Source organism: Crocuta crocuta, unplaced genomic scaffold (genome assembly GCF_008692635.1).
Source record: "Crocuta crocuta isolate KB4526 unplaced genomic scaffold, BGI_CrCroc_1.0 scaffold344, whole genome shotgun sequence".
In the NCBI taxonomy this organism is placed as follows: Eukaryota; Metazoa; Chordata; class Mammalia; order Carnivora; family Hyaenidae; genus Crocuta; species Crocuta crocuta.
Window position 1 is genome coordinate 170,569 of NW_027533081.1, and position 17,278 is coordinate 187,846.

The 17,278-nt window shown below is 45.2% G+C and overlaps 1 protein-coding gene across 1 annotated transcript; it reads right to left on the reverse strand.

Annotated features, from left to right (window-relative positions):
- Nucleotides 1-4,719: 4,719 nt before the first annotated feature.
- Nucleotides 4,720-16,252, reverse strand: LOC144216469 (immunoglobulin lambda-like polypeptide 5). Its single transcript, XM_077745835.1, has 3 exons — nucleotides 15,973-16,252; nucleotides 6,418-6,536; nucleotides 4,720-5,052 (listed from the first exon to the last, which is right to left on the reverse strand). The coding sequence occupies exons 1-3, from the start codon at nucleotides 16,170-16,172 to the stop codon at nucleotides 4,733-4,735; spliced, it is 639 nt and encodes a 212-aa protein (XP_077601961.1). The 5' UTR covers nucleotides 16,173-16,252; the 3' UTR covers nucleotides 4,720-4,732.
- Nucleotides 16,253-17,278: the final 1,026 nt, after the last annotated feature.

Genomic DNA, 17,278 nt, shown 5'->3' on the forward strand with positions numbered 1-17,278 from the left:
AAAGTCAGTGGTGGGACATGTGCAAAGGGAAGGAGGCCGGGGTGTTGGCTTCATCTTGTGTGAAACAGTGGCACCGGTGGGACCCAGGACTGGCTGCCTGAGTGTCGTTAGAACCTCAGGCTCACAAGTGTGAAGCACGCCTAGGTTTACCGGTCCCTGTGTGGGTGTGCTGTTCAGTGACCCCCAAAAAAGCTCTCTATCTATCATCTATCTATCTACCTATCATCTATCATTGTTGTCTATGTGAAATGCAAGGTCAAGTCTGGAAGGGCATACACCAGATACGATCAACACAATCTCCAGGCCGTGCTGGCAATTTCTTTATACTTTTCTTTTGTTTTATTTTAAAAGAATCTTTGTATTTCTCTTTGTAATCAGGAAAAAACTAAGCTGTCTCCATTTTTAAAGACAAAACAAATCAAAACAATGGGTTCCATGAGAATAGAGCCGCGAAACCCTCACTTGGGACTCCAAGGGTGTTGCAGGCGGCTCTGGGGGCTGACCTACCCAGTGTCACCGAGGGCTGGGCACACAGCCAGGTGTTGGCTCTCCACACCGGCAGTGAAAAGGAGCCTCATCAGCATGGATAGATATGAAAGACTCAGTGTTGAGAGAGAAAACACATGCAGTCTCATTGAATCTATAGGAGGTTCAAAAACAGGCAAAGCTGAAAAATAGTTGATTCAAGGGCACCCAGGGGACATAAAACTACAGGGAAAAGTATAGAGATGGTTAAAGCGAGGGCTCCTGAGGTCCTGGTCACGTTCAGATTCATAGGTGGCACATGACCGATTTAATTACTACTTTTTACACTTTACAGATACATTTTATGTATACTTTTTATGGTTGTTCTAGTTTACAGTTAAAATAGAGGAAGTACATCAAAATATCAGCAGTGGCTCTTCTGGGTAAAGTAGGAGAGGTGAATTTTTTTCTCCTGTTCACTTTTCTGTACTTTCTACGTTATTTGGAGTGAGCCGTTGTTATTTTTAAAGACTGAGATGAATAAATTGTATTTTAAAAAGAACTCAAAACCAGTAAGGTGATTTTCTCTTATGTTGAGCTGAGCTCATCCACACTCTATTGCTTCCACCTGAGCCTGAAGTTTAGGGGCCCCAGAGACTACTTTCTGTCGGGGTGGCTCCAAGATAGGAGAGAAATATCTCCCAGGCCTGGATCTTTCCTCCCAAGATTAGCCTCTCCAGGTCCTTTGGCTGACTCCAAACCTTTGAAGGCACAATACCAGAAGTGAACCGTAATGTAAACTATAGGCTTTGGACAATAATGACTGGTCAATGTGGGTGCATCAGTTGTGACACATGCACCCCTCTGGAAGGGGAGACTGATAATAGAGGAGGCTGTGCATGTGAGGGGGGCAGGCAGTAAGCAGAAAATTTCCACACCTTCCTCTTAATTTTGCTGTGAGCTTAAAACTGCTCTAAAAAAATTAAGTGTTTAAAAAAACTCAACAGGTGTGTGTAGTTCCATTTCTGGACTCACAATTCCATGGCTTCAATCCCTGTTCTTACCCTAGTACTGGGTTTTGGTGACTGTTGCTTTTAGTAAGTATTGACATTGGAAAGTGTGAGTTCTCCAACTTTGTTCTTCTTCCTCAAGATATTTTTTTTTAATTTTCGTTTGAGAGAGAGAGAGAGAGAGAGAGAGAGCGTGAGTGTTGGAGAGAGGCAGAGAGAGAGAGACAGACAGACAGACAGAGAATCCCATATAGGCCCCATGGGTTCAGCATGGAGCCCAACGTAGGGCTCCATCCCACAGGGATCATGACCTGACCTGAAATCAAAAGTTGGACGTTCAACTGACTGAGCCACCCAGGCACCCCTCAAGATATTTTTGGCTCTTCAAGGTGCTTGTATTTCCATATTAATTTTAGGATCAGCTTTTCCATTTCTGTAATGGAAAAGGCCACTGGGATTTGGACAGGGATTGCGTTCAGCCTGCAGTTCACTTTGCAAGTATTGCCATCTCAACAATAACAAGACTCCAATCCAACATTTGGGATGGAATATCTTTCCATTCATTTAGATCTTTTCAAATTTCTTTCAGCAATGTTTAATCCATTTCAGTGCACCAACCTCACACCTGCTTGGTTAAATGTGTTCCTAAGAATTGTATTCTTCCTGATGTTATTGTCAGTGGGATTGTCTTAATTTCCTTTTTGAGATTGCTCATTGCTAGTGCGTTAAGGTGGTGATGGCCCCAAGCTCACACTCAAGTCAGCATCAGCATCAGCACCCAAGGGTTGGGTTCAGTCACTTTGCACAGAGCTACCAGGTGCCAAGTTTCTCTGTTTCTCATGGTTAGAATCTATCCACCCACCCAACTATCTGTCCACCCATTTACCCATCCAATTACTAACCTACCCATGAACCCATCAAGACACTTACTCATCTACTTATCCATCCATCTATCTACACATCCACCCATCAACTCACACATCCATCAATCATGCACACATCTGTCTACTCACCCATCTCTTCCTTCCTTCCCTCATTCAAACTGTTTCTTGGGAGCCTTGCAGTTACCAGGTACTGAGTGGAGGATGAGATAAAGAGTCTGCAGACCCAGGAAGGGGCTGCACTCAGTGAGGGTCCTGGTAGAAGCAGGTGAGAGACTCAGAGGTCCGCCCTCCAGCATTCCAGGATTCTAAGCCAGAGCTCAGGGAAGCAGCCAGGGGCCAGCACCAGGCCCAGGCTGGGGCAAGGAGAGGGCTGAGCGTAGGAAGAGGACTCTGCTGCCATCTCCTGTGAGCTACACAAACCTCCAGCTATAGCCCTGAATCTGCCTGTCCCCTTCCTGGGCCACACCTGGCTCTGTCACCTGTCCCATGCCTCACTGACCATGGGCTCAGTTTCTCTTCCCCTTTCTTCTCCCCTTTTATCACCCTGAGTTCTGGTTTAGGTCAAAGTTAGGATTAACTTTAGCTTGGGGGTTCCCATGGGTGGCCAGCAAGGCCACTAGAACGGGAGGAGGCCACTTAGCCCAACCCCCTTTAGCTTCATGCCTCACTGCCCCTGCAGGCCCAGGGCCTCCATGCCAAATTCCTTTATTTATGTATCCTCCAGTTTTCTGGCAGGCTGGCCCTTGAAGCCTCTCACCCAGCAGTCCTTGAACAGAGGGGACCATTGGAGCCCAGAAAGGGGAAGCAACTTGCTCATGGTTATATAACGTATCAGAGGCATCCCCTGGGCAAGAGCCCAGGAGATGACACCAATAGCTGGGGCTTAGTGAGGGTCACTGTGGATCAGGCACATCACAGATAAAGTCTTGAATCCCCACATGCACCCTGTGGGGGAGAGACTAGTTATCTCCCCCTTGTACAGATGAGGAAACTGAGGCCCACAGAAGGGATGCAGGTCACCCAAGGTCAAGGGGTGAGAAGGGCTGAGAAGGGCTGCATGTAGGTGAGGATTCCGGCCCACCCAACCCTGGGGTCTAGGCTCCTACCACAGAGTCTCCCCCAGGTCCTTTGCCTTCTGGCCTTCCCTCCAGTCACCCATGGGGTAGAGGGACCGTTACTGGAGTCAGCAGCCCTGCCTCACCCTGACATCCACTCTTGGGCTTCCTTTCTGCACCCCTGAAAGGGAGTTGGGGCTGCAGAATGGTAGAGAGAGGTCACCCCACGTGAGCATCCCTGTGTGAGTTCAGGTAGGCCCCATCGTCTGCTGGCCTCAGTTTCCCCATCTGTCAGATGGGAGGCCCCAGACTGGAGTTGAGACGTGCAGGAGATGAGTCTGTGTTGCTCTTTGGCATGTTAATAATTTTGAGCCTCAGTTTTCCTACCTGTGAAACAGGACCATGATCCTGGCTGTTGACCTCACAGAATTCCCGAGTGGCTCAGCTGAATAACATGTGTCTCCATGTTTTATAGCTAGTATGGGGATAATACAGCCACTCTATAATATCTCAGGGTACAGCTGCCTTTTGGAACCACAGATCTGGTCAGGACCGGGGCCTTCAGGAGTTCTACCCCTGACCTTGCTTCCTTTGGCCCCATCCTTGCCCCTCTCCTGGGCTCTGGACACTCCAGCCCACTAGCAGGGCTCAGTATGTGCATTCATGCCCTTGCCCTGCCTATTCCCTGCCTTTGGCACTGAGCACTCCTCCACCCTCGAGAACTCCTGCCCCCAGGACCCTGCCCGGGCCTGCCTCCCAGCATCCTCAGCACGTCTATTCTCTGCCTGGTGACATCGAGAGGGGGCATTCAAGGAAGGAAAGTGGACATCTCAGGATGGGGGCTAATACCAGACAGTGAGGCCCCAGGTCCAGGGAGGAGCTCAGACATTATCCAGGAGTCCATGGACTTCAGTATTGCTGGTGGATGATGTGGTCCATGCAAGAAAAGCAAGCATACGGACATGGCGGAGGATGGTCTATCTTGGTTCTGCTGTTTATATCTCCTGTTCTGGAATATTCTCTGGCAATTCTGGGTGAGAGTAAAACTACCCCTCAAAAAAACATGAGGATGCCTTCTGATGACTCCTTTTCCACAGGATGAAAAGAATGGTGTTCGTGTTTCAAGATGGTTGAGATCAGGACACAAAGTGTTAAACCCCAGTGAGCAGAGAGCATGATTTCTGATTGAATAAAGGACTTTTTATTGAGCATTGATTGAGTGCAAGGAAAAAGGCTTGGATGATCCTAGTGGGATGAGAGACCTTCTTGAAGGTCCATCAACAGCACACTCTCTTGGGTGGGTGGGGGTCTCGGGCACCTAAGGGCACTGTGTTGGCACCACACTCTTCTCCACGGTGCTCCCCTCATGCGTGACCTGACAGGTGAAACTGCTGTGAGATTTCCACTTGTCAGGTGACAGACTAAGGTAACTGCTGGCCACATACTTATTGTTGCTCTGTTTGAAAGGTTTGGTGGTCTCCACACCCTGGGTGATGGGGGTGCCATCTGCCTTCCAGGTCACTGTCAAGGTACTGGGGTGGAAGTCACTGATGAGGCACACCAGGATGGCCTTGTTGGCTCTGAGCTCTTCAGAGAAAGGCAAAAAGAGCATAACCGAAGGTGCAGACTTGCGCTGACCTGTGTGGACAGAGGAGAGGGTGAGAGACACAGGGAGAGTCCAGGCTTTGGGCAGCCCTTCCCCCATCTACAGTCTCTGTGATTGTTCCCATGGTGGCCATGCTGGTTCATCCAGGAGACCCTCCTTTCCCCTCCAGCCCTGGATGACACGCAGTGCCCCATGCTCTCAATAGCCCTTCTGTGTCACCTCTCCCAGGTGGGCGAAAGGTGCATCTGCAGCCTCAGTTTTCCCCTCAGTCCAGGATCTGGCCCCCATATCACTTCATTCTTCTGGATCTGAGTACTTCCCCTGTGAACTGCAGTCTACCACCCAGCCTGCCAGCACAATCCTGATGACTCCTGACTTTAAGAGGCAGCTGTGTAGTTTTGAGCCCCCACTCACTCCCCACTTGGTCATCTCCTAAGTCTACCATGCCTTTGAGGAAGTCAGGAGGCCAGCCCTTCGACAGGTGAGACACCTGGGGCCCTGGGATTATGGGGCTCCAGGGATAGAAGAAACTCTGCCCATGGGACCTGCTCCTTTCTTTCCTTTCCTTTTTAATGTTTATTTATTTGTGACAGAGAGAGACAAAGGGTGAGTGGGGGAGGGGCAGAGGAAGAGGGGGACACAAAATCCAAAGCGGGCTCCAGGATCTGAGCTGTCAGCACAGAGCCCGACACGGGGTTCCAACCCACTAACCGTGAGTTCATGACCTGAGCTGATGTTGAACACTTAACCAACTGAGCTACCGGAGTGCTTAAAGACCTACTCCTTTCTGACCAATGTCCTGGGAAGGCTGTGCTTCTGGTCACCTCGGCCTGCATCACTCACGCCTCTGTGTCCTTGTGTCCTCATGGCCTCACAGAGGCCCCAAGCACTTCAGCCTAGAGCCAACCAGACTGCTTTGTCCCCCCTCCCATGGACCTCCCCTTGGGTTGCCCCTCTGTGTTCCTGGAGGCTGAGGTCACATCCCCAGCCATGTCCCCAACCTCCTGGATGGGCATCAAGCCCTTGGCCAAGACCCCAAATGACTCTCTCCAAGGCTGCCCCAGTGCCCTTAGTCAGAACCAGTCTCTGGACCCCACACAAGTGTCTGCCTTGGAAGAAGGGAAGGAGTCTCCATTTTTGGACCAATGTCTCTAATCCAGGCCCCTAGGACCTGGCCACATTCAACAGTCAGACTCTAAAGGTAAATGCTTGTACCATTGAAGTCCTTCCTGCTGGTTTCCCTGAGACCAACCCACCTCCCTCAGATCCCACAGATTTGCTAAGGGGTCAATCCTTAAGGCTGGGAGGCAGACAGGAAGCAGCCCCCAGAGAAAAGTAACTTTCCTGAGACAATAGAGGGGTGGGACAGGTTGGGAAATATGGTAAGAGCCACTTACCTAAGACAGTGAGCTGGGTTCCTTCACCGAAAACAAGCCAGGGTGACCGACTTTCGGACCAAAACCCACTGGGCCAGCACCTTGGGCCTGCCCCATGGGGGCCAGGCCAGAACAGGAACCTGTGATGGGCACAGGGCTGTAGCAGGTGGGGCTGGGTAGCCAGCCTCCCAGAAGCTGTGGCACACCTGGATGAGCCCACAGCCTAGAGGTGTCCCTGTTCCCAGCTCCCTGTTTGAGGCAGACTCCACCCATGGTCTTAAGTATTATCCCCCTTTCCAAGGCTGCCCTGGTCATCTCCTGATCCTCAGTGCTGACAGTGACACTGCATGCAATAGGTGTCCAATAAATCCCTGAGTGCCTCATTGCATGCAAACATCTCTGCCAGAGGATTGGACTAGTGCTTTCCACCTTACAAACTGGTCCAGTCAGCTGTGGTTGGTTTTGAGATGCAATATGATTTTGGTTTTAAAATTAGAAGAGTATTACATATATAGCATAAATGAGCAATAAAATACATTTAAATACATTTAAAATGTAATATTTATCTCTCCATCTCTCCTGCTATATGTAGTGCCATTTCCTTCCTTCCTTCCTTTCTTCTTTCTTTCTTTCTTTCTTTCTTTCTTTCTTTCTCTCTTTCTCTCTTTCTCTCTCTCTTTCTCTCTCTCTCTCTTTCTTCCTTTCTTCTTGTGTATGTGTGGTAAAACATACAAAGCATAAAATTTTACCAATTTCAGTCATTCTATAAGGCTAGCATTACACTAATACCAAAGACATTATAAGAAAACTACAGAACAGTATCTCTTATTAAAATAGATGCAAAAATCTCCAACAAAGTATTTGCCAACTGAATCCAAGAATGTATTAAAAGAATTATACACCATGACCAAGTGGGGTTTCAAGCTGTATCCCAGGCATACAAAGCTGGTTTGGAATTTAAAAATCCATTAATGTAATCTATCATATCAACAAACTGAAGAAGAAAAAAAATCACATGATCATATCAATAGATGCAGAAAAAAAGCATCTGACAAAACCTAACACCCATTTATGGTAAAAATTTTCAGTAAACTAAGGCTAGAAGGGAATTTCCTCAAGTTGCTAAAAAATACCCACAAAAAACCCCTACAGTTAACATCATATTTAATGGTGAAGAACTTGAAGCTTTCTTAATAAGGTCAGAACATGGTAAGAATGTCCTCTCTCACCACTACTTTTCGATATCATGTTGGAAGTCCTAGCTAATGCAATAAGACAAGAAAAGGAAATAAAAGGTATGCATATTGGAAGAGAGGAAATAAAACTGTCTTTGTAAATAATGTGATTATATAGAAAACCAAAAGAATTGACTGAAAGAAAAACTGGAGCTAATAAGCAATTAAAGCAAGGTTACAGATACAAGATTAATATACAAGTCAATTACTTTTCTATATACTGGCAATGACAAGCAGAATTTGAAATTATAAACAGTACCATTTACATTATCATCCCCTTCAAAAGGACTACTTAGGTATAAATCTAACAGAACACCTACAAAATCTATATGAGGATAGCTACAAACTCTAATAAAAGAAATCAAAGAAACCTAAATAAATGGAATAATATTCCACGTTCATGGATAGAAAGACTCTATATTATCAAGCTGTCAGTTCTTCTCAACTTGATCTATAGATCAATGCAATCCCAATCAAATTCCCGGCAAGTTATTATGTGGATATTGGCAAACTGATCCTAAGGTTTATATAGAGGGGCAAAGGACTCAGAATAGCTAACACAATATTGAAAGGAAAGAACAAACCTGGAGGAATGACAGACACTACAAGGCTTTGAGAATTACTATAAAGCTACAGTAATCAAGACAGTGTGGTATTGACATAAATACAGACCTATGGAATAGAACAAAGAGCCCAGAAATACACTCTCACACATACAGTCAAATGATTTTTGACAAGGGTGCCAAGGCCATTCAATGGGGAAAGGACAGTCTTTTTAACAAACAGTGCTGGGAAACATGAGTATTCACAGGCAAAAGAATGAAGTTGGACTCTTACCTAACACCATATACAAAATTAACTCAAAATGGATGAAAGGTATAAATATAAGAGCTAAATCAATAAAACCCTTAGGAGAAAAGCCAGAGGATGAAAGCTTTATAACATCAGATTGACAATGATTTCTCAGATATGACACTGAAGGCACAGACAACAAAAGAAAAACTAGACAAGTTGGACTTCATGAAAATTTCAAAATTTTGTACAACAAAAGACGCTATTCACAGGGTAAAAAGTCAACCCACAGAATGGGAGAAAACATTTGCAAATCATATTTTAATAAAAGATTAATATCCATAATATATAGTGAACTCCTAAAACTCAGCAGGAAAAAAACCAAACAATCCATTCAAAAATGGGCAAAGGGCTTGAACAGACATTTCTCCAAAGATACATAAATGGCCAATAAACACATGAGAGACACTCAGTATTATTGATCATTAGGTAAATACAAATTAAGACTACAATGAGATATAACCTCACACTCATTGGGATTGCTACTATTGAAAAAACAAATTAGAAAACAAGTGTTGCTAAGGACATGGAGAAATTGGAACACTTGTGCTCAAATACTGCATGATTCCACCCACATGAGATATTCAGAGTAGTCAAGATCATAAAAACAAGAAGTAGAATGATGGTTTCCAAGGGCTGGGGGAGAGGAGAATGGGGAGTTTTTGTTTAAAGGGTATAGAGTTTCAGGGTGTCTGAGTGACTCAGTCGGTTAAGTGTCTGACTCTTGATTTCAGCTCAGATTATGATCTCACGGTTTGTGAGTTTGAGCCTCTCATCAGGCTCTGTGCTGACAGAGTCTGCTTGGGATCCTATCTCTCTCCTTCTATCCCTGCCCCTCCCTCATTATTGCTCTCTTTCAAATTGAGTAATTAAAAAAAAAAAGAAGTATAGAGTTTCAGATTTACAAGCTGCAAAGAGTTGTGGCAATGCACAGTGGTGATGGCTGCCCAGTAAAGTGAGTGTATTTAATTCTACCAAACTCTACACTTTAAAATAATTAAACTGGTATATTTTATATTATGTGTCTCTTAACACAATAAAAATCATATTTAAAGACAAAATAAGGGGCTCCGGGGTGGCTCAGTAGGTTGGGTGTCCAACTTCAGCTCAGGTCATGATCTCACTGCTTGTGAGATCGAACCCCACATTGAGCTCTGTGCTGACGGCTCAGAGCCTGGAGCCTGCTTCAGGTTCTGTGTCCCTCTGTCCCTCTCCTGCTTTTCTCTCTCTCTCTCAAATATAAAATAAAACATAAAATAATAATAATAAGGACAAAATAAGACACACATGATCTTAAGAGATGATTGAGAAATAAAGAAAATCAAAGAAGAAAGTTAAACTTAAAATTATTTGTAAGTCCACTATGGATAGATAAACATTATAAGCAGTTAATTATATTTTCTTCCAGTCTTTTAAAAAAATGTATTCTTGGGGTACCTGGCTGGCTCAGCTGGTAGAACGTGGAACTCTTGATCTTAGGATTGTGAGTTTGAGCCCCACATTGAGGGTAGGATTTACTTAAAAAATTAATAAGTGTATTATTCATATTTTTAAAACAAAATTTATGTGATACTTTCCTTCTTTTCTTCTATAAGTTTTTAATAATATATATTCCCCTCTAAGCACTGTTTCAGCAATGTCCCATAAATTTTGATATTTTGTATTTTCTTTTTCATCTGATTCAGTTCTCTAAACTTCCACCCTTAAGAATTTACAAAAATAAGATGAAAACATAGAGGAAGGCAAACCATAAGAGACTCAATACTGAGAACAAATTGAGGGTTGCTGGAGGGTGGGCTAAATGGGTGATGGGCATTAAGGAGGGCACCTGTTGGGATGAGCGCTGGGAGTTATATGTAACTGATGAATCACTAAATTCTACTCCTGAAACCAATAGTACACTATACATTAACTAACTTGGGTTTAAAGAAAAACATCAAAAAAGAACATGCTAAGATAGAAATTAAGGGGAGTTCAGTATATGTATGATCAGATTGTTTCCTAATATATAGGGCAGATGCCTCCTATCACAATCATCTATACACTCTGATCCTCTACCAAGCAAGATAAAGCAGGCATCCAGATCCACTGGGTTTTAATCTTGTCAATTCAACTCTTTCTATCAGGCTGGCAGTTTCTGGGAAGTATGATCTTAATATAGCTGTAACTAGAGCCTGTGGTTGTGAATCTACTTCCATACATTGTCACTGTAAAGTTGCTTTCCTGGTTAAAGACTCTATTGTGATATATGGGTTCAATGAGTCGTAAGTCCTTACATAAAAAAATAATCTAGAAAAATAATAAAATCAACCCCAAGTAGAAGAAACAGTGAAGAGCAGAAATCAACGAAACTAAAACAGAGAAACATAGAGAAAACGAATAAGATAAAAATCTGATTCTTGAAAAATCAATACAATTGATAAATCTCTAACCATACTGAGTAAGTAAATGAGAGAAGACAAATTGTCAATATAAGAAATAAAAGAGGGGTGTTACTAAAGATCCTATAGTCATTAAAATGCTAGGAAGGGAATATTAGAAAAAACATTATACTAGTAAATCTCACCACTTAAATGAAATGGGCCAATTCCTCAAAAGACACAAACATTTAAAGCTCACCTATATCTATTTTATTTTTTAAATGTTTATTTATTTATTTTGAGAGAAAGCATGAGTAGGGCAGAGAGAGAGAAAGAGAGAATCCCAAGCAGGCTCCACACAGCATGGAGCCCAACATGGGGCTCTGCTTTGACAGCACGGATCCTGCTTGGGATTCTCTCTATCTCCCCCCCCCCCTCAAAATAACTAAATAAGCATTTTTAAAAAAAGAAGTAAGATTTCAAACCAATAACTTAACTCTACCTTAAGGAAATAGAAAAAGAAGAGCAAGTTAATTCCAAAGCTGACAGAGGGAGGAAATAATAATAAGTAGAGTTGAAATAAATGAATTAAAGAATAGAAAACAATAGTGAAAATCAGTAAAACTAAAAGCTGCTTCTTCAAAGTTTAACAGCTCTGAGAAACCATTACTAGACTGATAAATACAAAAGAGAGAAGACTCAAATTAAATTATTAAAGTCAGAACTGAAAGTCGGAACTTTACTACACACCATGAAAAAGTGAAAAGGGTTATAAGAAAATAATATGAACAACTGAATACCAACAAATCAGATAACCTAGGTGAAATGAACAAATTCCTAGAAAGACACCTACCAAAACTGACTCAAGAAGAACTAGAAAACCTGAACGGGCCTATAACAACTAAAGACATTAAAATGGTAATCAAAGGGGCCCCTGGGTGGCTCAGTCGGTTAAGCATCTGACTCAGGTCATGATCTCACGGTTCGTGGGTTTGAGCCCTGTGACAGCTAGCTCAGAGCCTGGATCCTGCCTCGGATTCTGTGTCTCCCCTCTCTTTCTCTTTAACCCTCCCCGGCTGACTCTGTTTCTCTCTCTCTCAGAAATAAATAAAACATTAAAAACTTTTTAAAAAAGAGTTTCTCTCTTTAACTTAAAAAAATAATAAAAATAAAATAAAATGGTAATCAAAAAACATTCCCACAAAGAAAAGCCCAGGACTAGATGGTTTCACCAGAAAGTCCTACCAAATATTTTTATTTATTTAATTTTTATTTTTTATTTTTGTGTGTGTAACAGATATTTAAAGAAGGTAACACCAATCCCTCCCAAACTCTTCCAAAAAATAGAAAAGAACACTTCCATCTCATTCTATGAGTCCAGAATTACCCTGATACCAAAGCAGAACTAAGACATCACAAGAAACCTGCCAACTAATATCCCTGATGAATACAATAACAAAAATGCTCAACAAAATACTAGAAAAGTGAATCCAATAGCATATTAAAAAGAATCATACAGCAAGGAGGGTTCATCCCAGGAATGCAATGGTGGTTCAACCTAAGAAAACCAATCAGTAGAATGTACCATAATAATGGAATGAAGGATGAAAGCCATATGATCATCTTAATTGATGCAGAAAAGTATTTGACAAAATTCAACACAGTTTCATGACAAAACATGTTAAAAACTTGGAATAGAAGGGAACTTCCTCAACTTTATAAAGACCATCTATAAAAAATCCACATTGAACATCATATCACTGGTGGGAGACTGAGTAGTTTCCCCTTAAGGTCAGGAAGAAGACAAGAATGCCTATTTTCGCTCCTTCCATTCAATACTGTACTGGTGAATGGCTAAACAAAATGTAATACATTTAAAGTGGAATCCTTCTCAGCAATAGAAAGGAAAAAGCTATTGATAAATGGGATAACCTGAGTCAACTGCAAAGGCATTATACTGAATGAAAGAAGCCAGACTTAAAAGGTTCTGTACTTGGAATATTATTATTCAGTTATGAAAAGCATCAAACTATGATCCATCCAACAATCTGAGTGGACATCCAGAAAATTATGCTGGGTGAAAAAGCTAATCATTCATAGAACACATTGAAATGACAAAATTAGAAGCAAAGGCCAAACTAGTAGTTGCCATGAGGTAAGGAAGGGGCTTGGAAGGGACAGAAGTGGGAGTGGCTATAAAAGAGCAAGGTGAGGAATCCATGGAGAGGGAAATGTTCTGTACCTTAACTGCATTGATGCCAATATCCTTGTTGTGATATTTTACCATGTTTTTTTAAGTCAATCTTTTTTTTAAAGTTTTTATGTCTTTATTTTATTTTTTTGAGAGATGAGACAGAGAGTGAGTGGGGGAGGGGCACAGAGAGAGGGTTGGGGTGGAGAAACAGACTGTACGTATACATAGAATGAATTTATTATTCCCTTCCCTGGATATACCATAGTCTATCATTGGACAATGAGGTTGTTTCCACTTTCTCCCCATGAACACACTTATAATATTTAGCAGAAGTTCTGATTATTTCCTCAAGATAAATTTCTAGAAGTGGAATTACTTGATTAAAAGAAATGCAGATTTTTTTGTGAATCTTGGCAATTGATGTTATTTGTTCCAAGAATTTCATCTCTCACCGACCATCCATGAGAGCGCCCATTCCTCCCCTGCCAACCTTCTGGTACCATCACTTTAAAAGTTTTTTTAAAGTTTATTTATTTACTTTGAGAGAGAGAGAGAGAGGGAATGCACCCACATGTGAAAGCAGGATAGGGGCAGAGAGAGGAATAGAGAGAGAATCCCAAACAGGCTCCACACTATCAGCACCAGAGCCCCATGGGGGCCTCCAACTCACTAACTGAGATCATGACCTGAGTGAAATCCAGAGTCTGGCACTTAACTAACTGAGCCACCTAGGTGCCCCTGGTACCATCACTTTAAATTCACTTGCCAATTTTACAGGTGGTCTTGGTCGTTGTGTGGACAGCCCCCTCCCTGATCCTCTAATTTGGAGTGGAAAAATCCAGAGCCATTTTTCCAAGACAAGAGTCCAACTGTGAGTATTCCCTACTTAAGTCCCTCAAGGTCTTCAGGAAAAAGCACAGGTACAAAAACCCCCATTGCCTGCCACCCCCCTCCTTTTCCCCTTCCCCAACTCCCTGACACACCTCACTCTCCCTTTGCCTGGAGAGACCCCATCCCTGGCCAACGGCCTTCCATCTGTAAAACCAGCTTGGGCATCCTCCCTCCTCCCACTTTACTGCTCCTAAAAATGGCCTAGGGGGTCTGTCCTCAAGAGTGCACATGACTCCCTTGGTTCAGGCCCATCCTGTCTGGACCCACCATCCCTCAGTGGCCCAAAAAATGAATGGAGCTCCTTGGGAGAGACCAATGCCTTGCAGACCACCCCTTCTCTTGGACCATTTTGTTAAAATACAGGACATGCTGGTGCACTCACAGCATTCTCTTAGCTGTCTAACAAAAAAACTGGGTGGGTCATCCTGGCTCTTCCCTTTCCCGTTCCCCCTTCTTCCTGAATCTCCAACTGTCTGTCCACTCTGCCTGGGAAAGTGCCACAACCCCTGCAGAGTCTCTCTAGGTCTGGATTCCCACCCTCACCCACCCAAGTCTGGCCATGTCCTTTCCTTGCAGACATTCCCTGGGATCCCTCAGATGAAGTCTGTCCTCTGAGGATCGGTCCTCCAGATTGGAGGCTGGTTACCTGTTTAGCCTTCTTTCAGGCCATCTTGGCCCTTGTACCCACTCACTGCAGCCCTGCAGATGGCTGAGAGCTTCCTGCGCTTTCTGTGCTTGTACCACCTTGTCATTGTTCTTGTGTGTGGCTGCTGCTTCATCCGGCCCCCTCTCCCACTAGACCTTGAGTTGGGGTCAAACCTTGCTCCCCTGGGATCCCCCAGCACAGGGCCTGACCCTAATGGGGGCTCCATCTTTCCTTGTGTTTTCCTGGGCCCTGCTGAACGCCAAGATGCCAGTCCTCACCCAACACCCATTGGTGCTGACCTACCCTCCCTGACTGGACTGCTGGTATCGAACAAAATCAGTTCATCCTATTCTAGTCTTTCACCAAGGCAACCCCAGCATCCCTGGGGCGGGTGTCAGGCTACAAGGTCTTTGCTCAGTTAAGACCCCTTGCTTTGTGGAACAGGCAACTGAGATGAGGAGAAGCAGGCTTGTCAGTCCCACCCGTTAGGAGATGGGAGTGGGGACAGCTGGAGGCCATCGGGCTTGAGTGTTAGCATCTACACCAGCTGCGTGACATTGAGCAGGTCACTTCACCTCTCTGGACCTTTACCCTCATCTGTAAAATGGGAATGACAGTGGGCTCTGCCTTACGGGGCTGCTGAAAGAGGTTCTGCCCCTAAAATGATTAGTGTCCACAATGAACGTGCTGTTGTGTCACTCATTATCATAGATGGACCCAGATGCTCGGCACTTTGTCCAAGAATTTCCTACCACACACAGAGAGGAGGGGCCTGGGGTCACTCAGCAAAAGGGACTTCCCCAAGGAGGGCTTACACCTTGGGTGGTCTTGGGTTCCTAGGGAGTCAGTCACAGAAGGTGGCCCTGGAAGTCCTTGGCTAAGGGTCTGGTGACCTGGGGACAACAAGGAAGGCCACTCCCAAAGAAGAAGTATCGACTGGAGCCTGCGCCCTACTGCTCCAGGGAGTGGCATCTGGCCAGCAGGGAAAGGGCGAGCAGGTGGCTCATCAGCTGAGAGGAGGAGGTCTGGGCACCCTGGGATGACAGCACCCACCACCCCTGTGGACTCCCTGCCGCTGCCTCCTTGTTTCTTCCCCACCCAGAAGGCCAGGGTGAGGTGACTGAGGCACTAGCCTTGGGTGCAAGTTTTAAAGAGTGCCAAAAACTCAGTATTTCAGATAAATCATCATATTTTAATATAATACTAAAAAATAAAAATTAATACAAATACACCCTGGAAAAATGTCAACACTTTAAATAAAGCCAGCGTCTGTCCAGGCTGCCCCTCTTCTCGCTGATTCTTCCTTGAACCCCTTGCTGTCACTCTGTGTCCCATTCCCAATTCTGGCTGCAAAGACCCTCTCTGCTCTCACCCATATGACTCACTCAAGCCCCTTACCTGTCCCAGAGGCTCCGAGGGTTGCTTTCGGCTGGGGCTCCAGGGCCTGGGCCCCTGCTCAGTGGTGCTGCTGTCGTTGGGGGCAGATGGCCATGGGTGCCCATGGCCAAGCCCAGCAGCAGCAGGGGCCAGCACTGCTTGGGGCCAGGGCTCTGGCCCCTGGGGGGCTCACAGCCCACCTGGCCTGTCCCGGGCCTCATCCACCCTCAGAATCAAAGGACCTGTAGGCTTGAGCTCCCCGGGGGAGAGTCAGCAGGCGCCCCTGGTCCTTCTTGCTGGCAGTAGCTGTCCCAGTGCTTTCTGGCCCAAGTAGCTCTGTCCTCTGCCTGGACCTTCTCTCCAAGGCCCATGGCTGTTACTCCTGGGGATGTCTCCCAATGGGCCATTGGCCAACTGCCCTGCTGTGGTCGCATTCATAGCTCAACCGCCCTCCACTGCAGCTGCCAGCCTGGTCTCACCCCTGGGACCCTGGGTGGGGCCCTCCTGCTCCTGCCTTCCTTCCCAGAGGGCGCCTGGGTCTGTGGAGCATCTCCCCTGGGACTGGAGGGGCATGGAGGGCAGCCAAATGCCAGCAGATCAAGAGTCGCCTGAGCTCAGTGGGCTGGGGCTGAGGCTGCTGTTCTGACTAGCCTGGGGGCAGGGGTGGTGACAGGAGAGGAAACAGGTGTAGTTTAGCAAGAAACCAATGTTCAAGTTCAGGAATCATGCTATAATTATAAATATGGTGTTTAATGCACCATGTTCAATACCTCATGGATGTCATCTCTCCCTCTCCCTCTCTTTCTCTCTCTGACACCCACACACACATGCACACACACACACACGCTCACACTCTCATAGATTTTATCCAGAGGTCATCATCATGAGCACAGCATCTGCACACTGCACGCAGTAGTGGCTTCTGCGAGGCCCCTTTCCCATCTCCCCCAAATTCCATGAACTGCCGGTCCAGAAACTCCATGCTTTGGTGTGGGGTGCGCAGCGGGAAGGAGGAGGGACTCAGCACCCGCATGGGCTGAAGAGGGTCCAGGTCTGCACTGGCACTGCCAGGAGGGATGCTCCGCTCACCTCCCAGGTCTCCAGGCCTCTTTTTGAGGTGAGGCTGGCCACACTGTCGGCTCTGCTTACGTTTGGGTCCATGGTGGGCTCCAAGTGGGCAGATAATGGCTGTGAAAGTCCCTTTTTTTCCCCATTAGTTTTTAAAAACGTTGTGGTAAAAGATGCATGAAATGAAATTTGCCATTTCTAAGTGCACAGTCCAGTGGCATTAAGCACAATTACATTTTGCGCAACCCTCACCACCATC

Excerpts from the sequence above, each read along its gene's own strand:
- LOC144216469 (XM_077745835.1), bottom strand. The coding sequence starts at position 16,172 with ATGAGGCCCGGGACAGGCCAGGTGGGCTGTGAGCCCCCCAGGGGCCAG. Across the intron at positions 6,537-15,972 it reads CCTCGGAGCCTCTGGGACAG|GTTCCTGTTCTGGCCTGGCC; the intron begins GTAAGGGGCTTG and ends TGCCCATCACAG. Across the intron at positions 5,053-6,417 it reads AACCCAGCTCACTGTCTTAG|GTCAGCGCAAGTCTGCACCT; the intron begins GTAAGTGGCTCT and ends CTGTCCACACAG.